We start from the raw sequence: 18,791 nt of genomic DNA on the forward strand, positions 1-18,791 counted from the left end.
GTGTGGTACAGGTGCTCCCCACGGTACCGGTGGCTTTTGACAATGGTGGTGACCAGACAACAGAGGTCTGTTAATAGCATATCAATTGGTTGTTTAATCGTATTCAGGTGGTGGGTATAACCTGGGGCCTCACCTGTGCTCATATATACAGGGGCAGACTGAAAGAGGGGTTGTTGGTTGGAGGTGCACAATGTGTGTCTCTATAAATAAAAGCTTGTAATTGTTAAAGACCACTTCTGTCTTTCAGCGTTTGTTTATCCGAGCTCTAACATGGTAGCAGAGGATGGTTGCCTAAAGGTGAAAGTTGGAAACTAAGATGCTTTTTTTTTTTCTCCAGACACAGAATTAAAATCCTAGTGTGGCCATTGTAGAAATGGCAGAAAGCAAGTTTAAGTTGTCAGGCTCATATGATCAGTGGAAAAACCTCGATAATTTTACTTGTTACTACTTTACCAAAAAAAAAACGAGACCTGACCTTGGCCTCGCTTCCTACAAGAAACAAGATTAGAATTAAAGTTGTTTCTGAGTTGGATGCTTCTCAGTTCGATAATGATGAAGGTTTGGGCTCTCGAATAGAATTCCTGGATGAAATCTACAAGAAAGAGGACCTGTTTAGTATCTATGTGGCCTGGTCAGAATTTGGTAACTTTCGGAAAACAGAGGGTCATTCCACGGAAGAGTAGATCATGGACTTTAATAAATTGTCCAAAAGATTGACAGAGTTCAAGTTGGGGATCCCAGAAGTACAAGTGTTTCAATTACTAGATTGTGCTAAGATATCTCATATGGACCGGCAAGTGGTCCTAATGGGCGTCCAGTCCTCAGAGAAGGAGATTCCATTAGATCAGATGTGTTTCCCCAGGAAATTAGAACCATAGAAAAGTTACGGCACAGAAAGAGGCCATTCAGCCCATCGTGTGCGCGCCAGCTTAAAAAACTAGCCGCTCATTCTAATCCCCCAGCGCCTGGTCTGTAGCCTCGCAGGTTACAGCACTTCAAGTGCATGTCCAGGTACCTTTTAAATGAGTTGAGGGTCTCTGCCTCCAACACTGATCCGGGCAGTGGATTCCAGACACCCACTACGCTCTGGGTGAAAAGATATTTTCCTCATGATAGAATTTTTTAAGGCGTCAGTCTTCATGGGATAAATGAGGCATTCTGCTGTGACACCAAGAATAGAAGGCTTGATGGTTACCAAGTTTCAAAATATTGCAGTTACTGAACGCAGGTGTCAATGTAATGGAAGAATTAAAGACAGGCGGAATGGTGATGAAAACACGTATAGTAAATCCAGTTAGATCAGCAGAAAATGAAACTGGAACCAGTAATAATGGGCGAATGAATTGCAGCAATGCCCATGCAGAGGTTAATAGATGCTTTAGATGTGTCTCTAAGTATCATAGTGTGGTAAATTGTCCAGAGTGAAGAGGCAGGATCTTTGAAATGACACATGAAGAAAATAGTTATGAGGAAGCAGATGAATGTAATGATGAATCCAAATAAATTATACCGGTCACAAGGAGTTTATATGGAGAATATGTTAGTCACAGGGTTATTGCAAGGGGATTAGAGTACAGGAATAAATGTCTTGCTGCAATTGTACAGGGTTTTGGTGAGACCATATTTGGAGCACTGTGTTCAGTTTTGGTCTCCATATTTAAGAAAGGATATACTTGCATTGGAGGCAGTACAGTGAAGGTTCACTATATTGGTCCCTGGGATGAGGGGGTTGTCCTGTGATGAGAGACTGAGTAAATTGGACCTGTATTCTCTGGAGTCAATGAGAGGTGATCTCATTGAAACATACAAGGTTCTGAAGCGGCTGGATAGGGTAGACACTGAGAGATTGTTTCCGTTGGTGAGGGAATCACGGGAGCCCAGTCTCAGGATAAGGGGCCAATCAATTAGGACTGAGATGAGGAGGAATTACTTCACTCAAAGGAATTTTTGGAATTCTCTACCCCAGAGGCTTGTGGATGCTCCATCGTTGAATACATTTAAGGCTGGGATAGACAGATATTTTAGTCTCTCAGGAAATTGAGGGATACAACGAGTGGGCGGGCAAGTGGAGTTGAAGCCTAAGATCAGCCATGATCATATTGAATAGTGGAGCAGGCTCAATGGGCTATATGGTCTACTCCTGCTCCTACTTCTTGTGTTCCTGTGTACTGTGTACTCCTTCAGTAGATAGTACATGTACTTCAATGGTATGTGGGGTTATTCTTTGGCCTCCTTGTCTCTGGAGACAATGGGTAAGCGCCTGGAGGTGGTCAGTGGTTTGTGGAACAGCGCCTGGAGTGGCTATAAAGGCCAATTCTAGAGTGACAGACTCTTCCACAGGTGCTGCAAAAAACATTGGTAAGTGATTGGGATCAACATAAGGTTAAGGAATGTACAAGTACTATTTGCTTTAGGTTTGCCGATGACACGTTGAGACCACTCAAAAGAGGGCTAACTCCATGTAAATTAGCTGGGCTAAACCATTTTATAAGTGCTGATGTAGTCTGTAGTGAGATACCTTTGCTGTTGAGTAAACCTTCTATGAAAAAAGGCAGAAACGAAACTTGATATGGAGCATGATGAGGGGAAATCAGTCGATCTGCAGTTTACCCAGTCAGGACAGTATTGTATCTCCTTAACAAAAACTGATGTTTCTCACCATATGCAATTGCAGTTGATGAGCAGCATATGAGGCTAATAGAAGAGGCTGTGAAATCTGTAATAAAAATAAAGTATCATAGGATGCCGCCATGTCCCATTGTAAGCCTTCCATTGGCATGTGACTTTAATGAGGTAGTTGCCATGGATCTAAAGGTATGGGACAAAGACAGAAATGTTTTCATCCTACATGTTATTGACCTGACTCTGAGATTTAGTATTTCTACACTAATAAACAGCAAGGAGAAGAAAGTTCTTATAAATAAAATTATAGAAAAATGGATAGGGACGGGACTTGGGTCACAGCATTTTCTTTGGCTGATAATGGTGTAGAGTTGAGTTATATGTTAAGAAAATGAATATCATTGTCATAAATACTGCAGCTTAGAGCCCTTTTAGCAATGGTCTTTGTGAAAAGAATCATGCACTGATTGATGACATAGTATATAAAGTTTTAGCGAATTGACCAGAGTGTATATTGTCAACTGCGCTAGCATAGGCAGATCATGCTCTGTAGATGGTTGAAGGACACAATATTTACCAGCTAGTTTATGATCGAAATGTCAAAATATCTTCTGTTCTTTGTTATAATCTTCCTGCTGTAGAAGATACTATTAGTGCCATTTTTTTCTGAGCATTTACTTGCTTTGCATGCAGGAGACAAGCTTTTATCAAGGCTAATGTATCAGAAAATTCATGGAGTACAGAGGCATTTTATTAGAGCATCTGAGACCGTGTTCAATCCAGGAGATTTAGTATACTATAAAAGAGTCATAGGAAATGGAAAGACACTGGCAAAGTAATAAGTTGTGACAGTAAGACAGTACTTATCAAACATGGCAATCAAGCTGTTAAGGTTCATTCCTCACAATTAATCGGAATTAGTTGCAAAATCTTGGACTCTGAGCAGTTGCTAGAAGTAAACATAGCACCTTGTACCTCAAATGCTCATTTTTTTTGAGGAGAGTCGAGAGGAACAGAACGTGGTAGATCAAGGGCTGGATGTGAGTGAATGTGACAGAGCTATCACATCCACAGGTGAATTGCCCACAGGGGGTACACAGGTGACATATATTCCAGAGGGATCTATGAATGGAGGGATGTGACAATTGTGGGACTTGCAGGAAAAGCTACAGGTAAGTTTAAATATTGGCTGAATGTTCAGGATCATAGCCAAGAAGCAAGGTCCATAGACTGGCAGAATGGGGTGAAAGAGTGGAGAGTAAGAAAGCACAGTACCAGTAGTGATAATGAGTCCAGAAGTGAGTCTTGTATCAGAAAATGAGAAAGCCTCTGACAGTGCAAGAGAGAGATCTCACAGTAATAGACCCTACAGACATAAAAGTAGAAGTAGAGGCCTGAGCTTGAATCGATTACACAATGAAATAAAAGCCATTGAACAGTCTCACAACAGAAGCCCTCATGATCGTGAGGTTTTGGTGGCTGCCAATAAACTTGAGGATAAACTAATAAGAGAGGCAAAGCAAAGGGGTTAGGTAGTTTGGTGTTTATTCTGAGGTACCAGATAAGGGACAGTCACATTAAGGGATTTGTACTGAAAAGGTCCTTGCAGATAGGATTTATAAGGCTAAAGTGAGGCTAGTTGTGAGGGGTTTGATTAGGTGATACAGATGTGAGCGTGCACTCTCCCACAGCTGGAAAAGTAATGTAAAAATCTTTTTCGTTCTTTTGGCCACATATTCATGGGAGTGTAGATCAATCGACATAAAAGCCACATTTCTGCAAGATGATACTTTTCAGAGAGAAGTGTTTCTGAAACCGTCCAAAGAGACAGCAGATGCAGAAGTAAAACTACGGAAACTAAACAAATGCGTCTGTGGACTGAATAATGCTTCTAGGGTGTGGTATTTCTCAGTGAGATCTGTTTTGTTGAAAATAGGTTGTGTTCAACTAAAAGCAGATCCCACTTTGTTTTATTAGTATCATAAAGGAAAACTTTGAGACATCTTCATGATGCATGTTGATGATTTCTTACGGGGTGGTACTACAGAATTTGAGAAATGTGTTATTTAGGACAGAATTTAAAAATTGGAATCATGCTTGTGCGGTTTTTAAAATACATTGGTTTAAATATTAAGCAGAGTAGGTCTGGAATAACTTTAAATTAAGAATATTCTTGAGACAGCATTACTCCCCTCCCAGTTAATCACACTCGGTTATCACAGAAAGATGATATCTAAAGAAGAGACAGCGCAATTGCGAAGCTTGATTGGTCAATTGAACTGGCTGTCCACTCAGAATAGACCAGATACTTATTTTGATGTACTGAAGAACTACAACAAAACACCCTAAAATAGAGACTGCTTTAAAGACCAATCCAAACTAGGAGCAGTAGGCGATTCGGCCCCTCGAGCCTGCCCTGCCAATCTATAAGACCATGGCTGATCTGACTGTGGACTCAACTCCACTTTCCTGCCTACCCCTGATACCCTTTGACTCCCTTGTTTGTCAAGAATCTGTCTACCTCTGCCTTAAAAACATTCAATGACCTGGGCCCCCACCACTCTCTGGGGAAGAGAGTTCCACAGACTCATGACCATCAGAGAAAATGTTTCTCTTTATCTCTGTCTTAAATGGGAGACCCTTATTTTTAAACTGTGACCCCTAGTTCTAGTCTCTCCCACAAGGGGAAACATCCTTTCAGCATCCACCCTGCCAAGTCCCCTCAGGATCTTGTATGTTTCAATAAGATCACCTCTCATTCTTCTAAACTCCAATGAATACAGATCCAACCTTTCCTCATAAGATAAGGGCGGCACAGTGGCGCAGTGGTTAGCACCGCAGCCTCACAGCTCCAGGGACCCAGGTTCGATTCTGGGTACTGCCTGTGCGGAGTTTGCAAGTTCTCCCTGTGTCTGCGTGGGTTTCCTCCAGGTGCTCCGGTTTCCTCCCACATGCCAAAGACTTGCAGGTTGATAGGTTAATTGGCCATTATAAATTGTCCCTAGTATAGGTAGGTGGTAGGGAAATATATAGCGACAGGTGGGGATGTGGTAGGAATATGGGATTAGTGTAGGATCAGTATAAATGGGTGGTTGATGGTCGGCAGACTCAGTGGGCCGAAGGGCCTGTTTCAGTGCTGTATCTCTAAACTAAACTATAACCCTCTGATCCCAGGAATCAGTTGAGTGAATCTTCTCTGAACTGCTTCCAATGCAGTTATACCCTTTCTTAAGTAAGGAGACCAAAACTGTGCACAATTCTCTAGATGTGGTCTCACCAATGCCCTGTACAACTGTAGCAAAACTTCCCTACTTTTATATTCCATTCCCCTTGCAATAAACGTCAACATTGCATTTGCCTTCTTACTCACTTGCTGTACCTGCTTTCTAACTGTTTGTATTTCATGTACTGGGACACCCAGATCCGTCTGCATCTCAGAGTTCTGCAATCTCTCTCCATTTAAATAATATGCTGCTTTTCTATTCTTCTGGCCAAAGTGGACAAGTTCACACTTTCCCACATTATACTCCATCTGCCAAATTTTTGCCTACTCACTTAATCAAACTATATCCTTTGGCAGACTCCTTATGTCTTGTTCACAACTTACTCTCCTACCTACCTTTGTGTCATCAGCAAATTTAGCAACCATACATTTTGTCTCTTCATCCAAGTCATTGATATAGAGCAAGGTTGTCCAACATACGGCCCACAGGCCAGTATCCGGCCCGCCAAAAGTTTCCATCTGGCCTGCGGATGTTTTTCAGAGATGAGAAATCTCCCATTGGGTTCTTCTTTCAGACCAGCTTTTAAAAAAAATTGCACTGTCAGTTTCACAGCTGACAGGTGCTAGGAACGGGAACAGCAGTTTCCAATTTCGGACAGATTTGGCGTTTTCCGGCGTGCTTTTTAAAAGAAAAAGTCGGAACCAGCTGGTTTGAGTTGGTCTTCAGGTGTCAAAATGAATCTCCCAATTCATTTTTCTCGTGCTGTTCTTAACAATGTCTTCACTTTGCAGCTAAAGATGAACAAATTCACCCTGGAAGTAGACGGAAAGAGCCTGCAGGTTGAGAGGGAGTCGGTACAAGTTTGGTTCTTCGATAATGAGCCTCCTCGGATCAACATGAAGACCATTTCCCCCGGTTTTGCTGCCATTATCATCATCATCGCACTGGCTATCCTAACGGGGATTGCAGTATTTGTAAGTACAATCGTGCCCACCAACATCTCAATCCTGCATAGACAGTTATCCTCGGATAAACCAGTTCTTACCGATTCCCAACACATTACTGATTTCTTCAGTTGGTCCATTAAATGAGTTTCTGCTGGATATTCATGGACATGGACACAAGCTCAGAAGAGGAAAGGTAAGCAGAGAGTTAGAGAGTTTATTTAGTTTTAATAAACAGGTCGGGGGTTAGTGGAGATCATTCAAGCCAATCTAGACAATTATCAAAAGATGATCAATTTCAGGAAACCTGACCACCAGAGATCCCCAATAAAACTGCAGCTTCTTGGGGCGGGGAGTACATTTTTTAAGACAGTGGTTCTCAAACTGGGGTCCGCAGAACCCTGTGGGTCGGTACAGACTTTCCAAGGGGTCCACAAAATAATCTCTCTAGCAGGTGAGAGAGAGAAAAACACAAGGGAAAGGATGGGGCGAAAAGGCAAAAGGCAACCCACCGGCTTTGTATAAATTAATGGGAGTTAGCTGAAAAGTTGCTTATTCCTGAATACTTGCCCTTCTTTGTGGTGATGGGTGTCTCAGCTGCCATGGTTCTCAGCAGGGAGACTCGCAATTACATTCAGCAGGCGAGCAGAGGAAGTCGGAGGCCAGCTACTGCTCTGATATTTATGTATCAAGCAAGTACCATTACAAAGCTGCCCGGTTTGCTGAGAATTTCCAGCATTGTCTGTTTATTATTCTCTTGTTGGTTCGTTTCTTGTAATCGTGGAAAAGCTATCAGTTTTTTTTCTTAAATAATGTTGCAATGATGTAAATTCCTTCAATGATTAAATAACACTGAGAAACTGCTAAGGATTTGCACAGGTCTGTAAAATAATGATACATTATACAAGTGAGTATTCTGTTATAGAACTGGAGTGAAGGAAACTCGTCTGTTTATAGGAAGTTGTTTTTTAAAAATTAAAATAAGGTACCTTGAGCCTGTTAAACATCCAAATATGATGAGAGGGCTGATTTGAGTAACAACTGTCTGTATTGGATGCGATCTGTGAATTGATTGGGTATGTCGTCAAAACAGGCAATCTTTAACCACATTAAACAGTTCAGTTGACATTCACTAGGATGTTCATGGAGTCACACTTATCCTTTATCTCTGGTTTGTCTGACTTATCACTGTCTACATCAGTGAAATTGTCCTCAAATTGCTACTCTTAAGTAATTGCCTATTTTCTTAAAAGCATTATTAAAACACTCTTTACAAGCAGCACTTTACTTATGAGTATTATACGGCAGTATAATTTAGATTGGGGATCCGTGATTGCGAGTCCATTTGAAAAGGGGTCCTTCACCCTTCAAACCACTGGTTTGAGTTTAAAATTAGATGCTTCCCTCCACTTATTTGACCTGCAACTCAGACCCTCGCTGACCTTTTGTAGGAGCATCAGATGGGATGCTGGGAACAGTCTCCCTCTCTCAACAACAACTTGCATTGATACATCACCTTTACCATAGTGAAATATCCCAAGATGCTTTACAGGAGTGTTTTCGGACAAAAATTGCCTCCATGCCACATGAGACATAAGGATGTGGGACCAAAAGCCTGGTCAAAGAGGTAGGTTTTAAGGAGCCTTAAAGGAGAGAGATGAGAGAATTCCAGAGCTTAGGGCCAAGGCAGCTGAAGGCAAAGCCGCCAATGGTGGAGCGATGAAAATTGAGGATGCACAAGAGGCTAGAATCGGAGGAGCAGAGATGTCGGAGGGCAGCCAGACCTTGGAACCTGATATACATGGATGGGACGCTTTCGTGGTCTGTCGGTAGCTGCATCTTACCCATTAGCAGGGGGTGGGGAATTATACCTCAGCAACAAAACACAACATAACCAAGAGGATTCAGAGGGGAAAATGGAGAGGAAGAAAAGGAAAATGATCAAATGTTGACTGTTAATAACATTGTCTAATTGCAGGTTGTTGTCAGAAGGAGAGCAAAAGAGGACAGACAGAGAATCCAGTTTGAAGTGATTGAGGTGATGTACCTTAAACATCAACCATTCTTTGAGTGCTCCAGTACTGGAGCCATTGAGATGCAAGTTCGGCCGGAATTAAGAGTCGTGACTGACTGGGTATTTATGGCAGAACTGACCTTCTCCCTTATCCCACCAATGGCTCTTGGTGTAAGATTGGCTCAGATAAGGTTTGATCCTACCTTTGATATTTTTCCAATTTTGTTGTATTTTAAAGAGGCATTGACATCCTGCTTGGGGAAGGAAACAGGTGAGTGTTTGAAAACCATTTGCAATCTCAGATGGAGTCCCCTATCTCTTCTGTTGTTAAATCTGCCCTCAAGAAATCTTGATCGTCACTTCTTTTTCCTGGAATATCTCCTAACTCTATAAAGCCCAGGTCCATCCATCCTGCTCCCAAATTTGGGGAGACCCTTTCAACGCCTTTTCAAGCTCGTCGTCCTTCACTTACTTCTAATCTCCGACTGCTCTCTCACCATCTCATCCCTGTTTTATCAATTCTGCTATGGCCATTGATCCTTGAACTTCTATTGAACCACTTAAGTCACAAATACTCTGACTCTACGCATTCTTCCCCCTATATCCTCCCAGTGTTGAAATCATCATCTAGTTCAAAACCTCAAAAACAGGAGAGCTGTTTACCTCCCTCAGTTTTCCCCCTCTTCCTACAGGCGTCCAAAACTCAACAATGATTCACCTCACCTCTTTACTGGGTTTTGGCACTTTGAACTCTTGCTCAATAATACTGAAAGGCCCATGGGCTATGGGTTGACCAGATGCTTGACATGAAGAAGTTGTTACATGAAAACTGAAAAGATTATATAGCTCATTGTCCTTGACAGGATCAGGGAACGGTTGGACAGGCAGTTTGTTTACAGCAGGAAGCTCTTTTTTTTAATCAGACCTTGTCTTAATTTCTTCAGATGAGAGTACGTCACCAACATGGGAGGGAATAAAAGAGGGAAGGCTGAGGGATGACCTGACAACAGTCTTTAAAATGAAAGGGTTTGATAGGATAGGTAGAGAGAAAATGTTTCCACTTGTGTGGGACCATAAACATAGGATAGCCACCAATAAATCCAACAGAGAATTCAGGCGAAACTTCTTGACCCAAAGAATGGTTAGAATGTGGAACTCGCTACCACAAGGAGCAATTGAGCAGAATAGTGTAGATACATATAAGGGGAAGCTAGATAAGCACATGAGGGAGAAAGGAACAGCAGGATATGCTGATAAGATTAGATGAAGTAGGGTGGGAATGTTCGTGTGGAGCATAAACACCAGCATGGACGAGTTGGGCTGAATGGCCTGTTTCCGTGCTGTAAATACGATGTAAGTAATGAAAATATAGTGATGGGTCTTTATTAGCTCAAAGATGAGCAAACACTGGGCTGAGCAAATTTTCTTTCTTTTTTCTTTTGGGCCTCCTTATCTCGAGAGACAATGGATACGCGCCTGGAGGTGGTCAGTGGTTTGTGAAGCAGCGCCTGGAGTGGCTATAAAGGCCAATTCTGGAGTGACAGGCTCTTCCACAGGTGCTGCAGAGAAATTTGTTTGTTGGGGCTGTTGCACAGTTGGCTCTCCCCTTGCGCCTCTGTCTTTTTTCCTGCCAACTACTAAGTCTCTTCGACTCGCCACAATTTAGCCCTGTCTTTATGGCTGCCCGCCAGCTCTGGCGAATGCTGGCAACTGACTCCCACGACTTGTGATCAATGTCACACGATTTCATGTCGCGTTTGCAGACGTCTTTATAACGGAGACATGGACGGCCGGTGGGTCTGATACCAGTGGCGAGCTCGCTGTACAATGTGTCTTTGGGGATCCTGCCACCTTCCATGCGGCTCACATGGCCAAGCCATCTCAAGCGCCGCTGACTCAGTAGTGTGTATAAGCTGGGGGTGTTGGCCGCTTCAAGGACTTCTGTGTTGGAGATATAGTCCTGCCACCTGATGCCAAGTATTCTCCGAAGGCAGCGAAGATGGAATGAATTGAGACGTCGCTCTTGGCTGGCATACGTTGTCCAGGCCTCGCTGCCGTAGAGCAAGGTACTGAGGACACAGGCCTGATACACACGGACTTTTGTGTTCCGTGTCAGTGCGCCATTTTCCCACACTCTCTTGGCCAGTCTGGACATAGCAGTGGAAGCCTTACCCATGCGCTTGTTGATTTCTGCATCTAGAGACAGGTTACTGGTGATAGTTGAGCCTAGGTAGGTGAACTCTTGAACCACTTCCAGAGCGTGGTCGCCAATATTGATGGATGGAGCATTTCTGACATCCTGCCCCATGATGTTCGTTTTCTTGAGGCTGATGGTTAGGCCAAATTCATTGCAGGCAGACGCAAACCTGTCGATGAGACTCTGCAGGCATTCTTCAGTGTGAGATGTTAAAGCAGCATCGTCAGCAAAGAGGAGTTCTCTGATGAGGACTTTCCGTACTTTGGACTTCGCTCTTAGACGGGCAAGGTTGAACAACCTGCCCCCTGATCTTGTGTGGAGGAAAATTCCTTCTTCAGAGGATTTGAACGCATGTGAAAGCAGCAGGGAGAAGAAAATCCCAAAAAGTGTGGGTGCGAGAACACAGCCCTGTTTCACACCACTCAGGATAGGAAAGGGCTCTGATGAGGAGCCACCATGTTGAATTGTGCCTTTCATATTGTCATGGAATGAGGTGATGATACTTAGTAGCTTTGGTGGACATCCGATCTTTTCTAGTAGTCTGAAGAGACCACGTCTGCTGACGAGGTCAAAGGCTTTGGTGAGATCAATGAAAGCAATGTAGAGGGGCATCTGTTGTTCACGGCATTTCTCCTGTATCTGACGAAGGGAGAACAGCATGTCAATAGTCGATCTCTCTGCACGAAAGCCACACTGTGCCTCAGGGTAGACGCGCTCGGCCAGCTTCTGGAGCCTGTTCAGAGCGACTCGAGCAAAGACTTTCCCCACTATGCTGAGCAGGGAGATTCCACGGTAGTTGTTGCAGTCACCGCGGTCACCTTTGTTTTTATAGAGGGTGATGATGTTGGCATCGCGCATGTCCTGGGGTACTGCTCCCTCGTCCCAGCACAGGCATAGCAGTTCATGTAGTGCTGAGAGTATAGCAGGCTTGGCACTCTTGATTATTTCAGGGGTAATGCTGTCCTTCCCAGGGGCTTTTCCGCTGGCTAGGGAATCAATGGCATCACTGAGTTCCGATTTGGTTGGCTGTATGTCCAGCTCATCCATGACTGGTAGAGGCTGGGCTGCATTGAGGGCAGTCTCAGTGACAGCATTCTCCCTGGAGTACAGTTCTAGGTAGTGCTCAACCCAGCGGTCCATCTGTTTGCGTTGGTCAGTGATTATGTCCCCCGATTTAGATTTGAGGGGGGTGATCTTCTTGATGGTTGGCCCAAGAGCTCTCTTCATGCCATCATACATTCCTCTGATGTTTCCGGTGTCTGAGGCCAGCTGAATATGACTGCATAGGTGTTGCCAGTAGTCGTTTGCGCAACGCCTAGCTGTTCTTTGTGCAGTACTTCTGGCTGCTTTAAGTGCTGCGGATGTTAAATCGCTGGGGGCTTTCTTGTAGTTCAAAAGTGCAATGCGCTTAGCGGCTATGACAGGTTCCAGCTCTTCATTATGAGATTGAAACCAGTCTGCATTTCTCTTCGCACTTTTGCCGTAGGTGGTCAAAGCTGACTCATAGATGGCGTCTCTGATGTGGGCCCACTTGGTCTCAGCATCCCCTGTGGGAGTGTTTTGAAGGGCTGTTACAAGTGAATTTAGAAATTTTTGTAACAGCTGTGGGTGAGAAATTCTGCTCGTGTTGATGCGCGGGTGGCCCTTCTGTTTGGAATGATGCAACTTCTTTGGTCTGAGTCTAACCTTACTGCACACCAGGGAGTGGTCGGTGTCGCAGTCCGCACTGTGGAAGCTGCGTGTGATTTGAACACTGTTTAAGGCGGCTCGCCTTGTGACAATGAGGTCTAGCTGGTGCCAACGACGTGATCTTGGGTGCCTCCATGAAACCTGGTGACAGGGTTTAGTGTGAAAGAACGAGTTGGTGATGCAGAGGTTATGATAGGTACACAACTCAAGCAGTCTCTGCCCGTTCTCATTCATCCTTCCAACGCCATAGCGCCCAAGGCAGGAGGGCCATGAGTCATGGTCGGCCCCAACCCTGGCATTAAAGTCCCCCAGCAGGAATAGGTGTTCGGTGTTGGGGATGCTGCTAATGATGTTATGGAGTTGTTCATAGAACTGGTCTTTAGCTTCAGGTGCGGAGCAGAGTGTTGGAGCATAGATGCTGAGTAGGTGTACTGGACCAGAGGTGGTGAGCAGTCGGATGGACAGTATGCGTTCCGAGCCATTTGAGGGAGGCTCTATCATGCTGAGCAAGGAGTTTCTGATGGCGAAGCCCACTCCATGCTGTCTTGGTTCTTCAGGATCCCTGCCCTGCCAGAAGAAGGTGTAGTCTTGCTCTGCTAGAGAGCCACTCGCGGGGAGGCGAGTCTCCTGAAGTGCTGCCATGTCCACATTGAATCTACTGAGCTCGTTGTTAATGATGGCGGTCTTCCGAGAATCGTTGATTTGTGTAAGGTCTTCCGACAGGCCAGGACACATAGTTCTGACGTTCCAGCTTGCAAAGCGAAGGGCTAGTACCTTCTTTCCTTTTTTCATGTTGTTTGGTGCGGTGTATCAGTCCACCTTTCGGGCAATGACCCTGAGCTCCAAGCACCCATTGAAGCAGGCAGACTGTGGCGGGACAGAACCTTATTGACCGGGGGCTGCCCGGTTTGAGGCGGGCGGTAGCTGTCCAGTGAGGTGCAATGACCTCTCCCACCGAAAAACTGAGCAAATTAGTGTTTGTTATTACTCCTTTCACCTCGCTCCAATTTCTCATCTCATCGCCTGATGGCAATGGCTTATGGCCCCAGTACAGCGGAGAACCAGAAGAACCGACGGCTTCCAGTAGCTCACCGTAAGTCCCACCTGAGCCTTGGCAGTGAATATCATTGGGCTGTCTGATCACAAGGGCTAACACTGCTGAACCCCGGCCTGTTCACAGAGTTGTGATCAGGATACTGGTTTTCTGCTTCCTAATCAGGGTGCCACTGAGACCCCTGCCGTCCGGGTGAGATGAGGTAACCTGGCACAGAGAGGGTTGCCAACTGTGGTTAGACATAATCCTGGAGGTATCATCACATGATCTCATGCTTTCACCCACCCCCAACAATGGGTTGCCTAACATGTCCATCCTTGGGACAGACTGACTTCCCACAGCCAATGAGAAATCAAATAGCTTCTTCATTACCCTATTGGATGATTCCTCACTGTCAGTTTTTATATTCTTTTGCTCCAATATTTTAATAACTAATAAAATTCTTTGAACACTTTTATTTTTTTAAAAACACAATTTTTTTTAATGCCTCCACAATTTTCTCCTGGGTGTCTCCTATAGCAATATAAGTGTCTCTTGGCAATTACTAACATATAAATTAAGAGCAGAAGTAGGCCATTCGGCCCCTCAAGCCTACTCCACCATTCAATAAGATCATGGCTAATCTGTTTGTGTCTCCAATTCCACACTCCCATCTACCCCCAATAATCTTTGACTCCCTTGCCTAACAAGAATCTATCTACCGTCGGCTTAAAAAAAATTCGATGACTCCGCCTCCAGCACCTTTTGAGGCAGAGAGTTCCAAAGTCCCACAACTCTGAGAGAAAAAAATTCTCCTCACCTCCGTCCTAAAAGGGTGACCCCTAATTTTAAAACACTACCCCTTAGTTCTGGACTCACCTACAAGAGGAAAAATCCTTTCCACATCCACCTTGTCAAGACCATTCAGAATCTTATATACTTCAATCAAGTCACCCCCTCACTCTTCTAAACCCCAATGAAAATAAGCCCAGTCTGTCCAACATTTCATTGTAAGGCAACTCGTTCATTCCAAGTATCAATCTTGTAAACCTCCTCTGAACTGCTTCCAATGCATTTACATACTTCCTTAAATAAGGAGACCAAAACTGCACACAGTATTCGAGATGTGGTCTCACCAATGCCCTGTATAACTGAAGCATAACATCCTTACTTTTATTTTCAATTCCTCTCATAATAAGGGATAGCATTCCATTAGCCTTTTTTATTTGCTGTACCTACATATTAACTTTTTGTGACTCATGCACTAGAACACCTAGATCCCTCTGCACCTTGGAATTCTACAGTCTTTCTCCGTTTTTTTTTATTCTTCCTGCCAAAGTGAACAACTTCACATTTTCCCACATTATACTCCACCTGCCAGATTTTTGCCCACTCACTGAACCTTTCTGTATCAGTCTGCAACCTCCTTATGTCCTCATCAAAACATACTTTCCTATCTATCTCTGTGTCATCTGCAAATTTAGCTATCAAGCCATCACTCCCCTCATCTAAGTCATTGATATAAATTGTAAAAAGTTGAGGCACCACCTCCTTTTTCCTTTCTTCCTGTCCTTCCTAAATGTCACATATCCTTGAATATTCAGTTCCCAGTCTTGGTCGCCCTGTAGCCACGTTTCCATTATGGCAATTAGATCATACCCATGCACCTCTATTTGGGCCTTTAAATCATCTACCTTGTTGCGAATGCTGTGTGCATTCAGGTAGAGTGCCCTTAACCTTATCGTCTTGACACTATTCTGCATTCTAAGCCTAGTTGATGCTCGCCTTTGTCTCACCTGCCTTCTAATGTCACTTGCTACTTTTCTACTTCCTGTTACCAGCTTTACTTCCTTCCAATTTGAGCTACCCCTCAGGTTCCCATCTCCCTGACAAGCTAGTTTAAACCCTCCACAACAGCAGTAGCAAATCTCCCTGCCAGAATGTTAGTTCCAGTCCTGTTAATGTATAGCGCATTCATCTTGTACAGGGCCCATCTGCCCCAGAACCGGTCCCAATGCCTCAGAAATCTGATACCCTTCCTCCCACACCAATTCTCCTGCCATGTGTTCAATCGATCTGTCCTCCTATTCCTACGCTCACTAGCACGTGGTACTGGGAGTAATCCTGAGATTACTGCTCTTGAGGTCCTGCTTTTTAATTTCCTTCCTAACTGCCTAAAATCTGCTTTCAGGACCTCATTCCTCTTCCTACCTTTGTCATTGGTACCAATGTGGACCACGACCTCTGGCTGTTCAACCTCCCTCAGAAGGATGTCCTGCAGCCGCTCTGTGACGTCCTTGACCCTGGCACCAGGGAGGCAACACACCATTCTGGAGTCATGTTTACTATCGCAGAAACGCCTGACTGTTCCCCTGGCTATCGAATCCCTATCACTATTGCTGTTAATTCCTGGAGACTCCAGGACAATCCTGGAGAGTTGGCAACCATCTTCATCTGCGACTCACTGGATAAACAGGCCAAACAATCTGTGCTGCTCTTGTTACTCCTGCAACATTATTGTCTCTAATGGAGTTTTTTCTTGTTGGTTTACACAGGGACAGGAAATGGAGGAGCACCATATTGCTCGGAGGATGGGTTTAGCACATTAACTATCAAGAAGCTTTGTGCGCCCTTGGCTGGTGGGAACTAACTCTTGTATTTGTTGCACACAAGCAGTTTTTGAAAATGAGCCTCGTATTTATATTTTGTTCCACACAGCGCCATGAGTAAACACAACAGATGACTCGATGATCACGTTGATTCAATGCAGAAGAAAACCAAGAAGGTTGTGGATAGTCACCCCATAGCCAGGAATTTTCATCCACTGTGTGGGCTGACACTCCAGTAATATGCTGGGACAGATGTTAAAGCAAGGCTCCAACTTGGCGTTGAAGATCCCACAGCATTATTAGAAGAGCATTAAATTCTGCCTGGGGCCAACAATCCTTCCTCAACCAACAGCAGATGAATCGGTCACTCACTCTTGCTGCCTGTGGGACACTCACCAGTTCCTGCTCTTCAAAAATCTTCGAGGGTGACATTCAATGTTGACGGTGGCGCAGAAAGGGTCAGGTAGCGTATGAGCTGTCCCTTCCAGTCTGTGGAATGGAAAATTGGTGGGGCGCGTAGAGGGTAGCTGTATAACAGGTGACTGATCCTCTATCGCCTGTAGTGCACCTCCACCGAAGACGAATTTCACCCCATTCACCACTCCCCCCCCCACCAACTGGTGTGAGGTTTGGAAGGGCCGTGATTTCCTCAGAGCTGCTCCCTCTTCCTGCTATGAGCTACAGAAATCTGTGCAAACAGGGATTCCTTGGCAGAATACGAGCAGCGGCAAGGAAATTGCTAGCCAAGATGTTTCAGTGATATACGTTATGTTTTGTTTAAAAATGATTTTAACCACACTGTAACAGTATTATGTTTTAATTGTAGCTGCCCAGCTTGTGAAATAAAGACGCCTGTACTATATAAAGGTCGAAAGTACAATCACATCACAAGCACGCAGACTTGCAGAGTTTAACAGCAACTCATTAAAAGCAAATGGGCTGTGAAATCTGCACGTGTCTTATGGGATGTTAATGAGGCTGTTTAAATACACCTTTAACATTAAAATGACACTATCTGCTCAGGAAAATGCACTTCTTGAACAGGAGACAGCAGGTATGGCCAATCTAACACATGACACTGAACAATTTGTTTTGTTTTATGCTGCAGTTTAATCCATATCCCCTTTGACAAGGACTGCAGCAAAATCACCTTCGCTATTTAAAAAAAAGACATTCGTAGTTTCAATTAATTGATGTCATTCTCTCTGGCAAAACCCTTCTGTTGGACACATCATGACACACAGAAGTTATAACTCACATTATCACTGAAGAGTTGTAAGATTTAAAGAGCAGCGTTTGAGATATATGACAGGTCTTCTCCGGGACCGTGTACTGCCCTAGACAACAACCTGATCTCTAGATCAGTTTTTTTTAAAAAGCCTGTCAGAGGTGTTGTCTTTTAGATGAGGCAATAAAGCAAAGCCCAAACCTGCTCTCTTAGGTGGATATAGAAGATCCCACAGCACTGTTTCCAAACAGAGCAGGGGAGTTCTCCCTGGTGTCCTGGGCTAATATTTATCACCTCATCAACATCACAGATGATCTGTTCATTAGCACATTGCTGTTTGTGGGAGCTTGCTGTGTGAAAATTGGATGCTGCATTTCACACATTCCAACAGTGACAACACTTCAAAAGTACTTCATTGGCTATTCAGCACTTTGGGACATAAAAAGGTGGGCGATAAATGCAAGTCATTTGTCTCTTTACAGGTTCTTGGAACTATTACATATTGTTTAGAGGCTGTCAGGTAGGTTAGTACAAAAACAAGAAATGCTGGATTCACTCAGCAGGTCTGGCAGCATCTGTAGAAAGAGAAGCAGAGTTAACGTTTCGGGTCAGTGACCCTTCTTCTGAACCCTGCAGGTAGGTTAGTAACTTGTCCCAGTTAATTCTGCCCAAAACGTCCTGACACTGTAATTGCACTGAACTCGTTGGGGAGGCTAAGATACAAATGTCTCACTGCCATTTTCCCCTTTAGTCTCTGTGAAGCCGACAGAATGGAGCCAATTCAGTGGTTCAGCCAGTGGGCAAACTAATACAGTGTGGCATAGACAGATGGGCATCTGATCACTGAACAGACATTCCCTTTGGGAAAGCTTTTCCATCTGTATTGTGAGGCAGGAGGATCTCTGGCGTCCCCTGCTGAACACTGACAGATCAGTATCAGAGACCTCACAGCAGTCTATGATCTCAATTGAGGTATATATGAAGGGAGGGAGGGGGGGGAGCTCTAAGACAGAACAACACCTGTGTGGGGAGAGAAATTATAAAAATATTACTTTGAATCATGCAATGGCTGTGCCCCTAGCTGTGAAATCTCCTCCAACCTATCTTCCCCACCAAACTCCTTGGAACCTTTATTTCTGCACTGAAGGCACAACACAAATGCAGACTGTTGCTGTTGTGTGGGTTTACATCACATGGACAAAATGTTAGCAATATGCTAAATGCTGTCAAA

General features: G+C 44.2%; 1 protein-coding gene across 2 annotated transcripts in view; it reads left to right on the forward strand.

The window, feature by feature from the left end:
* Nucleotides 1-18,547, forward strand: part of LOC137373587 (epithelial cell adhesion molecule-like) — a 36,660-nt gene extending 18,113 nt beyond the window's left edge. For both annotated transcript variants that reach the window (XM_068038571.1, XM_068038572.1), the window contains 3 exons: nt 6,638-6,820; nt 8,769-8,828; nt 16,279-18,547. In XM_068038571.1, coding sequence (XP_067894672.1) covers nt 6,638-6,820; nt 8,769-8,828; nt 16,279-16,332 — 297 coding nt within the window. In that variant the 3' untranslated portion in view covers nt 16,333-18,547. The remainder of the gene's footprint in view (nt 1-6,637; nt 6,821-8,768; nt 8,829-16,278) is intronic.
* The last annotated feature ends 244 nt before the right edge of the window (nt 18,548-18,791 follow it).

The sequence above is a fragment of the Heterodontus francisci genome, chromosome 9 (assembly GCF_036365525.1).
Source record: "Heterodontus francisci isolate sHetFra1 chromosome 9, sHetFra1.hap1, whole genome shotgun sequence".
NCBI classification, from domain to species: Eukaryota; Metazoa; Chordata; class Chondrichthyes; order Heterodontiformes; family Heterodontidae; genus Heterodontus; species Heterodontus francisci.